Genomic DNA, 18,108 nt, shown 5'->3' on the forward strand with positions numbered 1-18,108 from the left:
TCTCACCTCCCCTCCCCCCACCTGTGTGTTTGGGGGGTGGTTAATGTGAGTGTGATGCCACAGCTCCCCCCCCCCCCCCCGCAAACGCCGTTAGGGAAACAGACCCAACGGTCTAGTATACTATTAAAACTCTGTGCCTGCCGTCCGGCTGCCTTTCTGCCTTTTGATTTGTTCCATCGTGTGATGTCACAATGCCCAATACTCACAGATGTCCAATCGGAATGGCCGATGCTCGCAGATGTCCAATCGGAATGGATCCATTTACATGTACGGCTGCCGGCTGAATTTTTCCTTTGATTCATTGCCACTCCGAATCCAGACGCTCAATCTCCAAGATCATTTCCATTTCGGTAGAGATTTCGCTTTTCTTTCTAAGTATCCGCTCCTCATTACATTTCGTCGTGTTTAAGTACACGTTTTTAATCAAATCCTTCTCCCCACCCCCCAATATTTCAAAAATAAACTGGCTTCTCACCCATAGAAGCAGCCATTTCGGTAGACATTTCACTTTCCATTCCAACTATCCACTCCTTATTAGATTTCGTTATCTTTATGTCCACATTTTTCATTAAAACCTTCTCCCCCCCCACTCACTCATTTTGTCGCCTCCTGCTGGCCAGCGACCATAACGGCTGCTGGCGCTCGCATCTCGCCTCAAAGACGCCATTTAAAAACAGCCGCACTGCTCATTCCTGAGCCGCTTGAGTTGGAGGACCACGTCTCCCATGGGGGCTACGGGTAGGGAACGGCTGCGTTGGGGGAGCAGACCCAACGGGTCTGCCCTTGGTCTAGTTAACTAATAAATAGCTGAGTCAGGGGATATGGAGAGAAGGCAGGAACGGGGTACTGATTGGGGATGATCAGCCATGATCACATTGAATGGCAGTGCTGGCTCGCCACTCCTGCACCTATTGTCTATTGTCTATTAAACTCAACAGGATCAGAAATCCTGTAGTTTGCAGTACAGGTCTGGAATTGTAAAGGGCAGATCCCAATTCTTCCACGTTTTTCCACCAGTTGCAAAACATAACTCCAGAAAGTGTACATGACAAGAAATGCAAACTCAACACTATCCCAGACAAAACAAACAGCTTGGTAGACATCCAACCTTTCAGGTTAAGTATCTGCTACCGGAACAGTATTTGGTATCATCTAAATAACAAGACTGGAAAGTACTACTTACAGCAGCGATTGGTAGCACATTCTTGTCCTCTATCTCCAAAGCTGTCCTGTTTATTTTAAATTGGTTAACTCCTCCATGTTTCTTGTCTAGTAAACCTACACCAAGAGAAGATACTCTTGTTTCTCTGAAGCAGAATCTAGGCTGTTGCCTCAATGGCATTCAAAGGGAGTGTTTTTTTTTGTAAGTGATGTAACCTTTTGGATGAGATTTAAAATGATATAGTCTGCTCTCTCAGTTGACTATGATAGATCCCTAGAACTATTCACTCGAATGCTGTGGAGATCTGGGCCAACTTTTCTCTCTTAAAGATCACTACAACTAATCATCTGACCATTCCTCTCACTGCTGGTAGTAAAATCTAGCAGTGAAAAATTGGCTGCAGTCTTCCTATAACCAGTGACTATATTTCAAAGTCAGGGCAAGATGCAGTTTGAAGCATCATGAAAGCTACTTTTTCAATGCATGCACCGACCATTTGTTGTAGCCTCATTGACCTGGAGTTTACGCAAATAGTCCTAACACTTTGAGGTTCGTCAAATAAAAATAAATGCAACAGTTGTTTTTTGGGAACCTTTCAGCTGCTCATATCTGAAGAAGGGTCTCGACCCGCAACATCACCAATTCCTTCTCTCCAGAGATGCTGCCTGTCCCGCTAAGTTACTCCAGCATTTTGTGTCTACCTTAAAATAGTTAAATACAGAACTGAAAATCTCCCACTAATGAAGGAAGAAGCCATTAGTCAGAAGAAGCTGTCAGTCAAATGGAGTGCATTAGTGAGTCTGGTATCAGTTTCACTAGTGTCTCCGAGTTCATGAGACAATTAAGCTATTCATGAGTTGCGTGCTTATTTACAAATATAGCACTTGTGATAGGAAGCGGCAGCCTTTGCCAAATATCCTGAAGACTTCATGGTTCCCCATGTAATGTTTAATTTGTGTCTTGTGGAATCATATGACACTGTTCAAGAGACAGATCCTAGCTTTGTCTCTTTCCAGATGAGCCAAATGGATAGGTCATTCAAAAACACCATGAAATAAATTAGTTAATAAATTAATATAGTTTATATTAAACTTAATATTTTGATATTTCCTGAAAACATGGCTGCAAATTCATTTCGGCATTTAAAACAAATAAAAATATCAAAGTTCAGCCCATTTCTGCTGAAAATTAAGCGCTGCTTTGTTTTTAGTAAATGTAACTACTGTGCACTTTCCTAACTAACTTACTCAACAATGTTCTTTTGGCGGATAGAGGTTTACCAGTACAACTCAATACTGAAAAAACCTAATGACTTCAGAAAAATCCTAATGACTTCTCAAAAATAGATGGACTGAACACTTCTTAATGATTTCAAGTTTAATTTTGTTTCAAATACTCAATCTGGATGTTGAACACACTGTATTTAAGCATTTTACTTCTGTCCTTAAAACATTTACGTCTCCCTGGTCTGAACAGATTCAAGGTTTCCTTTCAAATTTTGATTTAAAGTGACATATCTAGTCGATGCTATTTCTTAATCTTGCTTTCATTTGGAAATCACCTCAAAGATGTTTGGTTCGCTTTCAGCTTTAAAAGGCCTAATGAAAAAAATCTTAATATGCTGATGAATGTCCATCATACTGAGCAGCCGCTTTTTCTGGACACCAGGATGCTATCCGCAGTGGCCATCTGAATCACTTGGTGGCCAGCTATTTTAACTCCCCTTCCCATTTGCACACCAAACTATCTGCCCTTGACCTCCTCCACTGCCAGGATGAGGCTAAATACAAACTAGAGGAACAGCACCTCATTTTCCACCTGGGTAGTCTACAACGTAATAGTATGATCAACAAATTCTCCAATTTCTGGAAACCCACACCACCTCTGTCCTAATGTCTCTCTTCCTATCCACCCTGATCGTCTCTCAAGCTCCTTCTTCCCTCAATACCCTACCAAACTCCATATCATTTCCTTCTCTTTCCACTTCGTCTTCCCACCAACCACACATTTCTCCCAGTGGATCTCTGGCCCCTCCCGCAACTGCTCCTCATTCTCCCCGTTGCACCCATCCCCCATCATGGACTTCCACTCGGAACGTTCCCTTCATACTAGACTCCAGAATTTGCAGCCTATTATTCTCATCACTACCCAATCCCTGTTTATCTCCACCTTTCCCTCCACCCCCCAACTGTTATTTGCCAATCCACTCCTTCTCACCTGTCTCCACCGATCCATTGCTAGCTCTTGCCCCACTTCTCCTCCACCGGCTACCTCCCCCTACTCTTTCAGATGAATTCTTCTTCTTCTTATCGAGTCCACACACAAGATTAGAAGTTGTTCAGCCAGAGCTGAACACACTTCTCGGCATCTGCACAATGGTGTCTATCTTGCGCTTCTTGTGCTTCTTGTGCGTGGTGGTGGAAAGATTGGTTGAAACAGGGCCGCGACGTGAACGCTCTTTCCTTGACCCCTTTTCAGATGAATGAAGAGTCTTGACCCAAAGCATCAATTGTCCATTTGTCTCCACAGACACTGTCTGACGGGCAACTCTTGTTTTCCACCCCCACCCACCTGTACCCCACTATCACTTGCCAACCTTTGTACTCTCCCCACTACTGCTAAATCCAATAGCATTTGTTGATTGCCATTTTGCAATTATTTGGACAAGTTCACCTTAAATGTAGCAAAATTCCTGCATCTCTCAACATCAACCTTCGGCAATGTAGGAGTGAGGGTGCCACCTATTTTACATCTTATTTGTTGCACTTTGCACCCATCTCCATCACATTTAATCCGCTTTTGCTCTTAACTGATCAAATTCATTGTAAATTTCCTCAGTAGCCTTGACCAATTTTTACTAATCCTAGATTGTTATCATTTGCAAGTGTCACCATTTCATAAAATTGTCATGTTAAGTTCCTGCAACAAAACAGTTCTGCAAAAATTAAAATCAAAATTAACGCACGTAATAAAAGTACATACCTTCCAGACCACCTTTCTGGTTGAAACTCATCAGGATCATCAAAGACTTCAGGATCTCTATGGATAGCGAATGCAATGAACATTGCTTGGGTCCCATTAGGGACAGTGTAGCCACCGAGTGTGGTGTCCTGTCAGAGGCAATGGGAGAAAAAGGCAACAACATTTAAAAGCTTGCTCAAGGTAAAAAAAGTTTGTATTGACTTTATCCTCTGCCTAAAAAACCTAGTAAACTTGGATTCATCAGAACCGTTTATCAGCTTAAAATTCTTGGAAGTGCCATATTATCAGAGTTGCCAACTCTCACGCCATGAGCGTGAGAATCACGCATTTCTCCAAATTCTCACGCTCTCACGGCTGATCACAGAATTTCTCACGCTCTGTCGTGAGAAATTCTGTAATCAACGAGAATTTCAAAACTAATATCAACTGCATGGGCCATGGGTGTTGGAAAGCCGGGGCGGAGGGAGGGATGGAGCGGCGGGGGCAGATGTGGACGGGGAGCCGAGGCTGGCAAGTGTTTGCAGGGTTGGCGAGTCGCTCGCTGCAGCTCCGGCCATGGAGCAAGAGTCCCGGGCATTCATCGGAAACGTTGCGCCGCTGCCGTGAGAGTCTCTGTGCCAAATTCACCCTGGTAACCTGGAGGACAACTAGTGGCTGCTGGAAGTAGGTACCAAGCACTGAGTAGAGGCGGTGGAAGATAGTGGCCTTCAAATGGGGGTGGTTGGAGAAAGCATCCTCCGTGCCTGCTAGATTTTCACTTGCTGTAACTGCAGGAAATATATTCCCGATGTTGGGGAAGTTCAGAACCAGGGGTCACACAGTTCAAGAATACGGGGTAGGCCATTTAGGACTGAGATGAGGACAAACTTTCTTCACGCAGAAAGTTGTGAATCTGTGAAATTCTCTGCCACAGAAGGCAGGGGAGGCCAATTCACTGGATGTTTTCAAGAGATAGTTACATTTCGCTCTTGGGGCTAACGACATCAAGGGATATAGTGAAAAAACAGGAAAGAGGTACTGATTTTAGATGAACAGCCATAATCATATTGAATGGCAGTTCTGGCTTGAAGGGTCAAATGGCTAATTCCTGCACCTATTTTCTATATTTCTATGCTTGAGTATATGGCAATAAAACTCGACCACTTGATTTTGAAGCATTCATGCATGGGGGTATAATGTAGTCAGATTGATACAGTGTCAAAACAGGCCCTTCGACCCACCTTGCCCTCACCCGCCATCATGTCTCAGCTACACTACCTGCTTTTGGTCCATATCCCTCCAAACCTGTCCTATCCATGTATCAGTCTAAAGGGCCTGTCCAGCGAGCATGCGACAAGCGCGACCAAGCGGAAGCGGGGGCTGCGCGGAGGTCGAGTGATCCCCGTACAGGGCCTGTCCCACCAGCATGTGACTGCATGCGGCGAGCGCGACCAAACCGGAAGCGGGGGCCGCGCGGAGGTCGAGTGATCCCGTACGAGTTGACGTGAAGTTCGAGCGAAGTCCGCGGGAAGTTCGCGCTAGGCGTACGCCATCAAGACACTGCGTACGGCATCGAGACGGTGCATACGGCATCGAGATGGTACGTACGCCCATCGAGGCGGTGTGTACGGCCTCAATGTGGCTGCGGGCTGGCAGGCCGTTGCCGCGCTGAATTTTTGAACAGTGTCAGTTTTCGGAGCCCCGCGCGGTCGGGACCAGCTCCGCACAACTCCATAGGGCTCCGGCGATCGAAGTGGGACCAGCCCCGCGAGGCCATACGGCTCAAGCGACCATGCTAGGTCGCGCTTGCAGCATGCTGTCGCGTGCTCGTGGGACAGGCCCTTAACTGTTTGTCAAATGTTGGGATGGTCCCTGCCTCAACTACCTCCTCTGGCAGCTTGTTCCATACACCCACCACCCTTTGTGTAGAAAAAGTTACCTCTTAAAAATACTTCAAACAAAAAACATTGAAATCATACTTCTACAATGCACTAAAACATGATTTTAATACATCAAATTTCAAAAAGTCCCTAACGTGGGACTCGGTCGCTCCACGACCTCGCTGGAGTCAGTGAGCGCTCAGCCCCCCCACTTTCAAAAACACTCCGTGGCCCCCGATTCAGACGGAGAGCACTGCCAGATGTGACCGGGGAACTGAGGCCAGTTGTCCGTGATGTCTGGATCCCAATGCTCAGCGCTTCATGTTTTGGCGTTGGCTAAAGTTACTGATTTGTAATTAGCCTAATTTGTAATTAGTTAACAAAACCTTAATTTATTAATCCGGAATATCCAGGGGGATGGGAAAAGTGTAATATTAAAATGACATGCAAGGTGCCAGGCTGTCTGTCACAACATTCAGCCCTGATAACACATTGTTTCCTTCAGTTAAATATTGGGAAGGTAGCATTATCGTCATTTGCCACTCAACTATTATGTTTGTTTACCTCACTGACTATTTCTAATCCCCCCCCCCCCAAATCTTTGACAGGTTGAATAGAAATGTCCCCAATCTCATTGTTTTATTAATTGAACACGTAGATGAACATCCTCAAGGAGTGTAATCAGATGGAAACTGATTCTGATGCAATGTTTAAGAGCTTGTTCAAAGAAGGGACATATTTTAAAGTAGTGACAGAGATACTTGCGGGGCAATGTGTGAGGAGGTTATTATTTGTCCTTAGTTTTAGCTTGAACCAGGACATCTGAAGATTTAAAGTTTAATATAGTAATTGTGCTGATACTGATTCCAACCAACACATAATGAATATCATCCATTCCGGAGGTTTTATTTTTCTTATGCCATTTAAACATCACTTGGATTTCAATCACTTCAATGTAAAAGTAATTGGGAATGGGGAGCATTGGAAAAAAAATTTGCCCTCGGTACATATTAACTGTAATATAATAATGTATGCATGTTGGTAGGTGCAAACAAAACAAAGATCTTTTTATCATTGTTGTGTTATGAATACCACAGAAAACATTACGTACTCTCAAGATCACATTAAATAGAATATTATTGCTTAAATATATAGTTATTGGACTTTGCATTTCGGAAAAGTCCCAGCTGAGAGGAAGACAGCATGTTACTAAAAATATTGAGGGTAAAAATGGCTTCAGGACAGTTTGTTCGGAAAATGAAGGAAATGGTAACAGAATACATATACTTATACAGCTGAGTGAGTATAATTTTATGGATGAGAAATTGTGTTCAACCAATTGATGACTTCAAAGTAACTAGCATGTTAGATAACAAGGAAGCCAATGAATGTAGCAAATTTTGTTATATGGTCCGTGAAGTGCTCCATAAAATATTACCGCATTAGATAAGCACCTGTGGACTTGAACGTAATAGGTTAAATCCAGGGGGTCAGATATGGGGCTTTATGTGTGGGCCAGATATATTGTCAGTGCAGAGGGGCTAGGAGCAAGGCCAAGTGTGCATCCAGAGTCAAGGTTTGGAATAGTACTAGGTGTGCAGTCAAAGCTGGGACAATGGGAGTGTTCAGCACTGGGAACCTAAGCAGGTAAGCAGCTATGATCAGGGGAGAATAGAGGGCCAGGTGTAAGGCTGGACTCAGGGTCAGGAATGAGAGAAGGTATGCAACTGGAGTCAGGATCAGTAGTGCCAGTTGTGCAGTGAGACCCAGGTTGGTCAACATGGGCCAAGTGCTTGATTATAATCTGATTTCCATACATGAATACACTAAGATCATTCATGTGCTGCACCTGTTGATCAGAGCCTGGCTCCACTGTGGAATTAGGAATTAATTTAGCCTAACCTTATTCATAGCTAATCCAATTTAAAGCATAAATATTGTATTCAAGTGTAAATTAAAAGACTTGATATAGTATGCACCAGATTGCACAATTTCAAGCTGAAATATGCAACAGCTCTGTATCAATGGGAGGGAGGACACCCCCCCTTGCATTCACCCCCCCCCCCCCCCCGGTTGCTATGCTCCCTCGGGTTTGGTCTCTCGTAATTTCTCACTCCCAACTCTCACCCAATGTTGGCAGCCCTGATATTATTGTTCTGTAGGTAGAGCTGAAGCCAGTTAACATGCAGCATAATCCCGTAAAGACTTAATGACCACCAACACAGTAACATTTCCCCAGATTGTTCACAGGTATATTAGACAAAAGCTGTTAAAATGAGTCAATGAAGAAGATAGTTCAGATTACCATAAATCTGATCAAAGAGCACAGCATAGGAGAGAAGCACAACATAAAAGAGGTTTTGGAAATAAAGTTTCAGAATTTAGGGCCAAGCAATAAAGCAAATATTGCCACCACTGATATGGCAAAGAAAATGAAAATACATAGAATTGTGGGAAGTTGTAGAGACAGCAGGGTTGAGGTTGTAGAGTGGTTGAATAACAGTGTGAGAACTGTAAAAGAGCACACAAATATCAATGCTAACATGACTATTTCAAAGAACCAGCTGAGCAAAATTGGCTGAATGGTCCCCATTGGTATAAGGTTCCATGGAAATGTTTCCGTTATGTCCATCATCAGTGCTATTTAACTTCAGCTACACAAAGAATAATTGTACCTGCTTTGCAACTCTTCGTCCACCAATAAAGGAAGGCCAAAGTCTTTCCACCTCTAGTAGTACATGGTCCAAGTACGCTTCATTTTCTCGTGCACGTTTACGAACATGAACCTGATTTAAAGTGGAGATCCTGAGCATCCGTGTCAAAATACAATAAAAATGGTGTGGTACCCATTGTAATATTCATTATGTCATCATGGATAATCTCAAACACTGGGGATTAGATACAGCAAGCTCCAATGCATGCATTGCAACATTACCCAATTCAAGTGCAAATTGCAACATGAATTACAATGTTGCAACTGCCAGTTTGGTATCAGAGCTCTCATGCAGCAGTCAAAGCACACATTCAGCAGTCATTCATCTTGGCAACAAGCCTGTTAATTTATGTAAATCCTTAATACGGTGGCTACATTCAATATTTTAACTTTTATTATCCCAGCTAAAGCCAGAATCATGCAGATAATATTTCAATGTAATGCTTAACGTGGAAGCATTACAAATCTAAAAAAGGCAATGGAATCAGCCTTAGCAGTAAAATAATCACTCATCTTAGTGGGTGTGATGACCTGGATACAGAGTATTTCAATGTAAAATATATCCTGGTGATGATTTGTTCTGTTGTTATATCCTGCGATTTGCACTGACTGTGACAACGTTTGCACTCCATGAGACTGATCTGCAGAAGGGTACTAAACTTTGATGTGTTCGGTTATCACATACATCTTTTCATAATAATGATGGCTGAACTGCTTATATTGATACTTAAAGCATCTAACTTGTAACATGGTGTGTTGTGTCAATACTGTGTTGATTCATAGAAAGTTATTTTTTGAGCCATGGATTCCCTAAATTAATGACCAGGCATAATCTCACAGTGCAGATTAAAACCTAATCACGCCTAGTCTAACTCATCCCTAATTTCACATTTTAAAAACTAATATTCAGGTAAATTTAAGTATTTATTGACTTCAGATCGCTTAGATCCACATTCAAGAAAAATAAAATCTAATTTTGTCACTAGTATCTACTAGTTAAAGGTGATGAAGTGAGTCATGGAAAAAAAAAGAAATGCTCTCTTCATACCACAAAAAGATATTACACTGGATGAATTGAAGTACAGCAATTTTCAATAGACAGGTGAATATGGCAACTATTTTGAACATTAACATGGTGCCACAAATAGAACTTAGACAAAACACCTGTTAATGGTAGCCGAAGATAGTCAAGGAGACTGCAAAACGCCCTACTGTTTCAAAGTTTGTGTACATTGTTCAAACTTCGTAGGGTGCATATTTGCAAAATACCTCAAACTGGCCAAGTCAACTTCAATACCTTTTATTCAATTGTACAAAAAAAAACTGAAGACATCCAAAGGCGTACAGGTATGTAGGTTAATTGGTTTGGTAAATGTAAAAATTGTCCCCAGTGTGTGCAGGATCGTGTTAATTTGCGGGGATCTCTGGTCAGTGCTTACCAGGTGGACCGAAGGGCATGTTTCCGCGCTGTATCTCTGAACTAAACTAAAGTTGAAGCTACTTTTTAGCATCCATCTTGAATTTTTAGTTTAAGAATTACAATTCTAGAAAGCTCAAATCAAGATTCCAGTTAAGTTCCTGAAAGAAGTTCTCCATAAATTTCAATTTCCCTTTACTATCCCTCAAGGAATACTGGTATTTCAATGGTCTCAATAAGTTGTGCACGGAGAGTTTAGGGTAGAATGTGATTTGTCCACGTGCTCATGGCTCATGCTTTATTTTAACAATTCATGCAGAGCTTGACATTATAGAAATTGTTTTTGGCTTTGCAATGATGCTAGCCTTATATGTTGAAGTGACTAAAGGAGATTTCAGGCCACATTAATGCTGGAATAAGTACAACTACACACAAATGATTCAATTGCAGTGTGAATACAATCAAAACTAATCCTGAAATTACTTCAACTATGCTCAAAGACCCTGACATTCCTCAAACGTGCTACAGGAGGCCATGGATCTGCAACTATCATAACCTCCCCCTCCCCTTTACTGGCAACGCCTGCGTAACGAAGGGGGAGGGAAGAGTAGTCCCTAGAAACTCATATGTATAGTGCAGTTCCCTGACGCAAAGCCAAGCCATCTGTGGATGTATCAATATACATTAGTTGAAGAAAAAAGTGGGTATATTTCCTTTTTTAGAATACAAATTCCATGGAAGTAAATTTAATACCGTATCTCAAATTTTTGGGTAGTGATTTGTGAATTCTGTAAGGACGAATTTCCGTGACCGAAAGGACCATAATATGGGGGATGCCTATACTTAGGAAAAGTTTAACAATGGTCAAGATCTTACCACATACCTCATGCACATGCAAACTAATTGTTACGATGTCTTCTTCTCCAAATTAGTTTTATAAATGGTGGCCCATGAAGTACTTAAGCTGTCCCACTTGGGCGATCTAAGCTGCGAGTTTAGAAGAGTTTGTCCTGGACTGAAACTCGCAGCATGGTGGACACAAGGTCCTAGGATGTCGTATGAGGTGTCTGGAACTCTCCTTCATGCTCGAGGGAGGTTCCCACCTCAGCTAGGTCGTGGAAAAATGTTCAGCATATTGAAACATTTTCCTCGAGTAAACATCAACTCCCGAATTGGTAAAGCTGCATCAGTCTTCAGAAGAATGCAGCCAAAATGGTCTAGTGGCGGGATATCCAAGATGCTAAAAGTCAAGCTCTTCCAGTCCATAGTCCTTCCAACAGCCCTCTATGCCAGAACGTACACCTAAGATAGCAATGACATGGCAACCTGGCAGAAGAAGGAAAAGAGGCCGACCAAAACTCACATGGAGGCGAACATTCCAGAAGGATTTGGAAGCCCAGGACACTAACCTATCGAGGGTGGAAGACGTCACACATGACCAAACAGAATGGCAAAAGCTTCCTGCCCAATGCACTCAACAGTGTGGGAGGAACTAAGGCTAAGTAAGTAAGAATCTGAAACTCTCCAGCCCCTAACCCTTATTCCTCATTGACACAAGTGTTTTTATTATGCAATTTTCTATAGGGCGAGGTTTTACAAGAATGCAACTATCGTGTTATAGTTGTACCTGTTATATAGTTACATCTGTATGTACAATATGCAACATTGAGAACATTTTGTTCAAATATGGAATGAAAATATCCTCACAGATAACCATGCGTAGTATTAGTTACAAGACCATCTGCAGGCCCTAGAGACACCATCAACAAAAATATAAAGGGGAGCTATTGGGTCTAACTACATTCAGCTTCAACCATTGAAGCAAACATAAATTTCTACTTTGGTACATTGCCGAGGCCCTCTTGTGGCAAAAACCTTCATGCTTGCTCTGAAGCCTCCAATGTGCATTTTGGGGGAAAGTCAGAAACTGGAAGGTTGTCAAACATACAAGAAATTTCAAATGGGCCCATGAAAGGTCATGATTTCATTAAAGGTCATGACACTTTCCAAAATGTTCTTCCCAAATATACATAAGGGGTGATAGGCTCCGTGCAAGCATATGATTATTGAATGTGTTTATATATCTCTTTTTAGGCCTAATCCCGGTTTAGATTTGTTTTTGGTTGGTCAGATATATTCTTAGATCTGGCAATTCTGGACAACTCTGGGATGACACCAACATGTAAGCCACTGAGACAAAGCTATGGGATTGTGAAAGAGGCAATCTGAGGAAACAGTACAACGTAGCACAGAAAAGCAGAAGGGACAGGCGGATAAACATTAATAAACAGTTTGCAATATTAAACTCTGCAAAAGAAATGTTCAGGCTACAAAAGGAGGAAGGAAGCACACTGAAACCAACATTCCATTAGCATGCGCACTCTGATCAATAATAACAACTAAAGGTCAATTTTATTCTACAATAGTCCATGTCTTATAAATAGTGAGGGTACCTTGTTTGATCCAGCGAGTACAATTGTGAAGGAAGTCAACAGCGATGCAAGGGCCTTAGGAATGAGTGCTGAAATAAAGAGTAGGAGGTGCTGTGCTGCACAGGTGTTGTCTGGAAATGGTACGTCCTTTATTTTGGAGATTAAGCTGATTATAAATTACAAAACAAGTTTATTGACAAGTTGATAATCCAGACATATTCACCAATACTTAAGAACCAATACCCTTGCCAGTCCTGATCCTGCCTTCACCTCTCTTCCAGCCCACCCCCACACTACATTCAGTCTGCAGGGTCCTGACCAGACATGCCATCTATCCATGCAACTAAGAATGATCTCGAGTGGAATTTATATGGATTCTTAAATGTGTGGTAAGGCGCATTATACTTATTGAAGCATTTCTGCCCAGAATAAATGCCCACAATCCAGTAATGAACTGAATATTAAATGTCTGTTGAAAACACTGGATTACATGGCCATGTTCTGAGCAAGATAGTGATGTTTCAGTTGGAGTGATTCCACTGTCAGTCCACATCTGGAGTTTTACTTCTGGGCATCAGACCTTCGGAACTATAAAAGCCTTGAGGGATATTTTGAACAAATCCGGAACAGTGCAAATTACAGCTGTCATTTCGGATTGAGACATTGAGACATCTTTACCAAATAGAGAGTAATTGAAAAAAGTTCACCTGAAGAGCTTTTACAACTGAGAAGATTTGTTTTTAAACTGTTGCAAAAAAACATAAAGATAACATAGAACAGTACAGCACAGGAACAGGCCCTTTAGCCTGCAATGGCTGTGCTGAACATAATGCCAAGACCAACTGTTATCTGCCTGCACATAATACATTTCCCTCCATAGGCATGTGCCTATCCAAAAGTCTCTTAAATGCCACTATCGTATCTGCCTTCACCAGCATCTACGGCAGCTTGATCCAAGCACTAACTACCCTCTGTAAAATACATTTGCCCCACATATCTCCAATAAACTTTGTCTCTCCCACCTTAAAGCAATGTCCTCTACCATTTGATATTTCTATCCTGGGAAAAAGGTTCTGTCTGTCTCACCTATCTATGCCTCTCATAATTTTATATACTTCTAACAGGCCTCCCCTTAACCTCTGGCACTCCAGAGAAAGCAACCTAACCTCTCCCTGCAGCTAATATCCCCTAATCCAGGCATCATTCTGGTATACATCCTTGGAACCCTTTCCAAAGCCTCCATATCCTTCCTGCAATGGGGCAACCAGAACTGCACACATTACTCCAAATGTGGCCTAACGAATAAATCTGCATCATGACTTCCTGACTATTATACTCAATGACTTAACCAGTGAAGGCAAGCACACCATTTGCCTTCTTTACCATTCTATCAATGTATTGTTACTTTCAGAGAGTTATGGACTTAGATGCCAAGATTCCTCTGTATATCATTGCTGTTAAGAGTCATTACATTAATTGTATATTTTCCCCATTACATTTTGCCTCCCAAAAAGGCAGCACCTCATACTTGCTCAATTTAAACTTGATCTGCGATTTCACCACCCATTTCTGTAGCTGATCTATAACCCACTGTATACTTTGACAATCTTCTCCCAGCGGTATCATCTGAAAACTTACTAACCAACCCATCCACATTCACATCCAGGTCATTTATATATATCATAAAAAATTATCTCCAAATATGAGGACTTGCATCCTTTGATTGGAGACTAGACATCATGGTATTTAACAATGTAACATAGGAATTGGTAGACGACCACGGTCTATCTAGTATTCGGGTTTTATCATCATGGTGCTTTAAAGATAACGCGTCAATGAATAGTCGACTTAAAATCAGTTTATATTGGTCGTGTATTTAAACAATATAAACAAATGACATGAGAAAGTATAAGCTTTCAGATGCAGTAATTCTGTTGCACAGTAGCTGTGAAGTGATGCCAGTCACAGGCATACACTGTTATACCACCAGAGCCAAATCCCCTGATTCACCATGTAAATGCAAGCCTCACTGGCATAGAGTTTTCACAGGTTTGAGTTGGTTCCCAATGCAGACTTTTCATTTTTACTTCGAACAGCGAGTGCCAACTACACAGCTCAAGACAAATGAGGAGGACATTTACCTCATCCTGTTAAAAGATTATCTGACAGGGCTCACCCTTCATCCACAGTCTGGAGACGCTCATTGATGATGTTAAGCAGTTTTTCTTTCGCTTCCAGAGCCTGAGACAACCCCGAAGACCAACCCGACACTTTCACATTCACAGGAGTGGAGATCAATCCTATTAATTGAATAACATGCAAGGAATGAAAATACATCAGAATCATTGGACCAACACATCCTTCTGCTGGGATTTGAAGATAAGCTGCCTGTGAGGTCCATTTCATGCATCAGATCATTCCTGGCTTCACTGCCAGCATACTTCAGAATGAAAGTCAGTGGCACCCCAGGACACTGAAAACGTGCACTTCCACACTACCGCCGGACTCAGCTTTGAGTCCAGTTGTGCCGAGCCAAGGGGCCAGATATAAGTTGCAGCCAATCCCTCTGCTTTAAATGTGCTGCAACAAAGTCCTAGATCCCACTTATGGTCAAACAATTATTTTAAATGTATTTGTAGGTCTTAAAAAAAATTGTTTTTAAATAATATTCTTTTGATTTAAAAAAATATTCCAACAGCTTTTTAATTGTCCCAAATTGTCAGGAAAAGGCCGTATGGGCGAGTTATGAAGGCCAACGGTCTATCAATGCTCGTGGACCCTTCTGCTTTACCAGACAGCAGTTGCAGCCTAGCCCACAGCTTTGTTCATCCAACCAGGCTACAACATACAGGTGCTGTAACGGACATTGTTTTAGAGATGGATAAGATCCCATCTTATAATTTCATAATCTTGAATTGATATTTAGTCAGCATCCTTGATTTGAAAAGACAATTACCTAATGCTAGCTTTTCCACAGAACCAAACTTCACTAGCTCTGTCTATATCCTCAAATCCTGCAAACTCCTCCGCACCTTCTTTAATGTTGTTATATCTTTCCTCTAAAGTGGCAATTTGAATAATTGTGTGCAGGATGCAGCACTTTTGACTGGCATTTTAGCACAAGATCTCTGCAATTACATTTTAGCCAATTAAGGAGATCAACCCATGTGCCTTATCTATCTATCCACTTATTTTCAGGCACACCTCAAGGTACACCAACAATGCTCCAATACTTTTCTCAGTGAGTTACTATTTCCTATGCATTTACTTTTTTGTGCACCATCCGCAAATGCATTACGTGCTATTCCCTGTTTAAATCTAATTTGCCACATTTCTACTTAAACGACGAGTCAATAGACAATAGGTGTGGGAGTAGGTCTTTCAGCCCTTCAAGCCAGCATCGCCATTCAATGTGATCATGGCTGATCATCCCCAATCAGTACCCTGTTCCTGCCTTCTCCCCATATCCACTGACTCCGCTATTTTTAAGAGCCCTCTCTAGCTCTCTCTTGAAAGCATCCGGAGAACCTGCCTCCACCGCCCTCCGAGGCAGAGAATTCCAGACTCACCACTCTCTGTGAGAAAAAGTATTTCCTCGTCTCCATTCTAAATGGCTATCTCCTTATTTTTAAACTCCCCCAACATCGGGAACATGTTTCCAAACCCTTAACAATGTTATATGTTTCAATGAGATCCCCTCTCATCCTTCTAAACTCCAGAGTGTACAAGCCCAGCTGCTCCATTCTTTCAGCAAATGACAGTCCCGCCATCCCGGGAATTAATCTTGTAAACCTACGCTGTACTCCCTCAATAGCAAGAATGTCCATCCTCAAATTAGGGAACCAAAACTGCATACAATACTCCAGGTGTGGTCTCACTAGGGCTCTGTACAACTGCAGAAGGACCTCTTTGCTCCTATATTCGATTCCTCTTGTTATAAAGGCCAACATGCCATTCGCTTTCTTCACTGCCTGCTGTACCTGCATGCTTACTTTCATAGACTGATGAACAAGGACCCCCAGATCCCGTTGCACTTCCCCTTTTCCTAATTTGACGCCATTTAGATAGTAATCTGTCTTCCTGATTTTGCTACCAAAGTGGATAACCTCACATTTATCCGCATTAAACTTCATCTGCCATGCATCTGCCCACTCCCCCAACCTGTCCAAGTCACCCTGCATTCTCATAGCATCCTCCTCACAGTTCGCACTGCCACCCAGCGTTGTGTCATCTGCAAATTTGCTAATGTTACTTTGAATCCCTTCATCCAAATCAATGATGTATATTGTAAATAGCTGCGGTCCCAGCACCGAGCCTTGCGGTACCCCACTAGTCACTGCCTGCCATTCTGAAAGGGACAATAATCCCTACTCTTTGTTTCCTGTCTGCCAACCACTTCTCTATCCAGGTCAGCACTCTACCCCCAATACCATGTGCCCTAATTTTGCCCACTAATCTCCGATGTGGGACCTTATCAAATGCTTTCTGAAAGACCAGGTTTCACTACATCCACTGGCTCTCCCTTGTCCATTTTCATAATTGCATCTTCAAAAAATTCCAGAAGATTAGTCAAGCATGATTTCCCCTTCGTAAATCCATGCTGACTCGGACCGATCCTGTTACTGCTATCCAAATGTTCGGCTATTTCATCTTTTATAATTGACTCCAGCAACTTCCCCACCACCGATGTCAGGCTAACTGGTCTATAATTCCCTGTTTTCTCTCTCCTGCCTTTCTTAAAAAGTGGGATAACATTAGCTACCCTCCAATCCACAGGATTTGATCCTGAGTCTATAGAGCATTGGAAAATTATCACCAATGCATCCACGATTTCTAGAGCCACTTCCTTAAGTACCCTGGGATGCAGACCATCAGGCACTGGGGATTTATCAGCCTTCAGTCCCATCAGGCTATCCAACACAATTTCCTGCCTAATGTGGATTTCCTTCAGTTCCTCTGTCACCCCAGATCCTCTGGCCACTACTATATCAGGAAGATTGTTTGTGTCCTCCTTAGTGAAGACAGATCCAAAGTACCTGTTCAACTCATCTGCCATTTCTTTGTTCCCCATAATAAACTCATCTTTTTCGGTTTTCAAGGGTCCAACTTTGGTCTTAACTAATTTTTTCCTCTTCACATACCTAAAGAAGCTTTTACTATCCTGCTTTATATTCTTGGCTAGCTTACCTTCGTACCTCATCTTTTCTCCTCGTATTGTCTTTTTGGTTATCTTCTGTTGTTCTTTAAACATTACCCAATCCTCTTGCTTCCCGCTCATATTTGCTACGTTGTACTTCTTCGCTTTAATTTTAATGCTGTCCCTGTCGTCCCTTTAATTTTTATACTGCCCCTGACGCCAAGCCATGGTCGCCCCTTTCTCCCCTTGGAATCTTTCTTCCTCCTAGGAATGAACCGATCCTGCATCTTCTGCATTATTTGTAGAAATACCTGCCACTTTTATTCCACTGTCATCCCTGCTAGTGTATCTTTCCAGTCAACTTTGGCCAGCTCCTCCCTCATGGCCCCATAGTTCCCTTTATTCA

At 42.2% G+C, this 18,108-nt stretch overlaps 1 protein-coding gene across 6 annotated transcripts in view; it reads right to left on the reverse strand.

Annotated features, from left to right (window-relative positions):
* LOC116971085 (beta-amyrin 11-oxidase-like) overlaps positions 1-18,108 on the reverse strand; it is a 98,026-nt gene that overhangs the window by 33,988 nt on the left and 45,930 nt on the right. For all 6 annotated transcript variants that reach the window (XM_033017915.1, XM_033017911.1, XM_033017910.1 and 3 more), the window contains 4 exons: positions 14,742-14,865; positions 12,587-12,731; positions 8,679-8,789; positions 4,145-4,272 (listed from right to left, as the gene is read on the reverse strand). In XM_033017915.1, coding sequence (XP_032873806.1) covers positions 4,145-4,272; positions 8,679-8,789; positions 12,587-12,731; positions 14,742-14,865 — 508 coding nt within the window. The remainder of the gene's footprint in view (positions 1-4,144; positions 4,273-8,678; positions 8,790-12,586; positions 12,732-14,741; positions 14,866-18,108) is intronic.

The sequence above is a fragment of the Amblyraja radiata genome, chromosome 3, assembly GCF_010909765.2.
Source record: "Amblyraja radiata isolate CabotCenter1 chromosome 3, sAmbRad1.1.pri, whole genome shotgun sequence".
NCBI lineage: Eukaryota > Metazoa > Chordata > Chondrichthyes > Rajiformes > Rajidae > Amblyraja > Amblyraja radiata.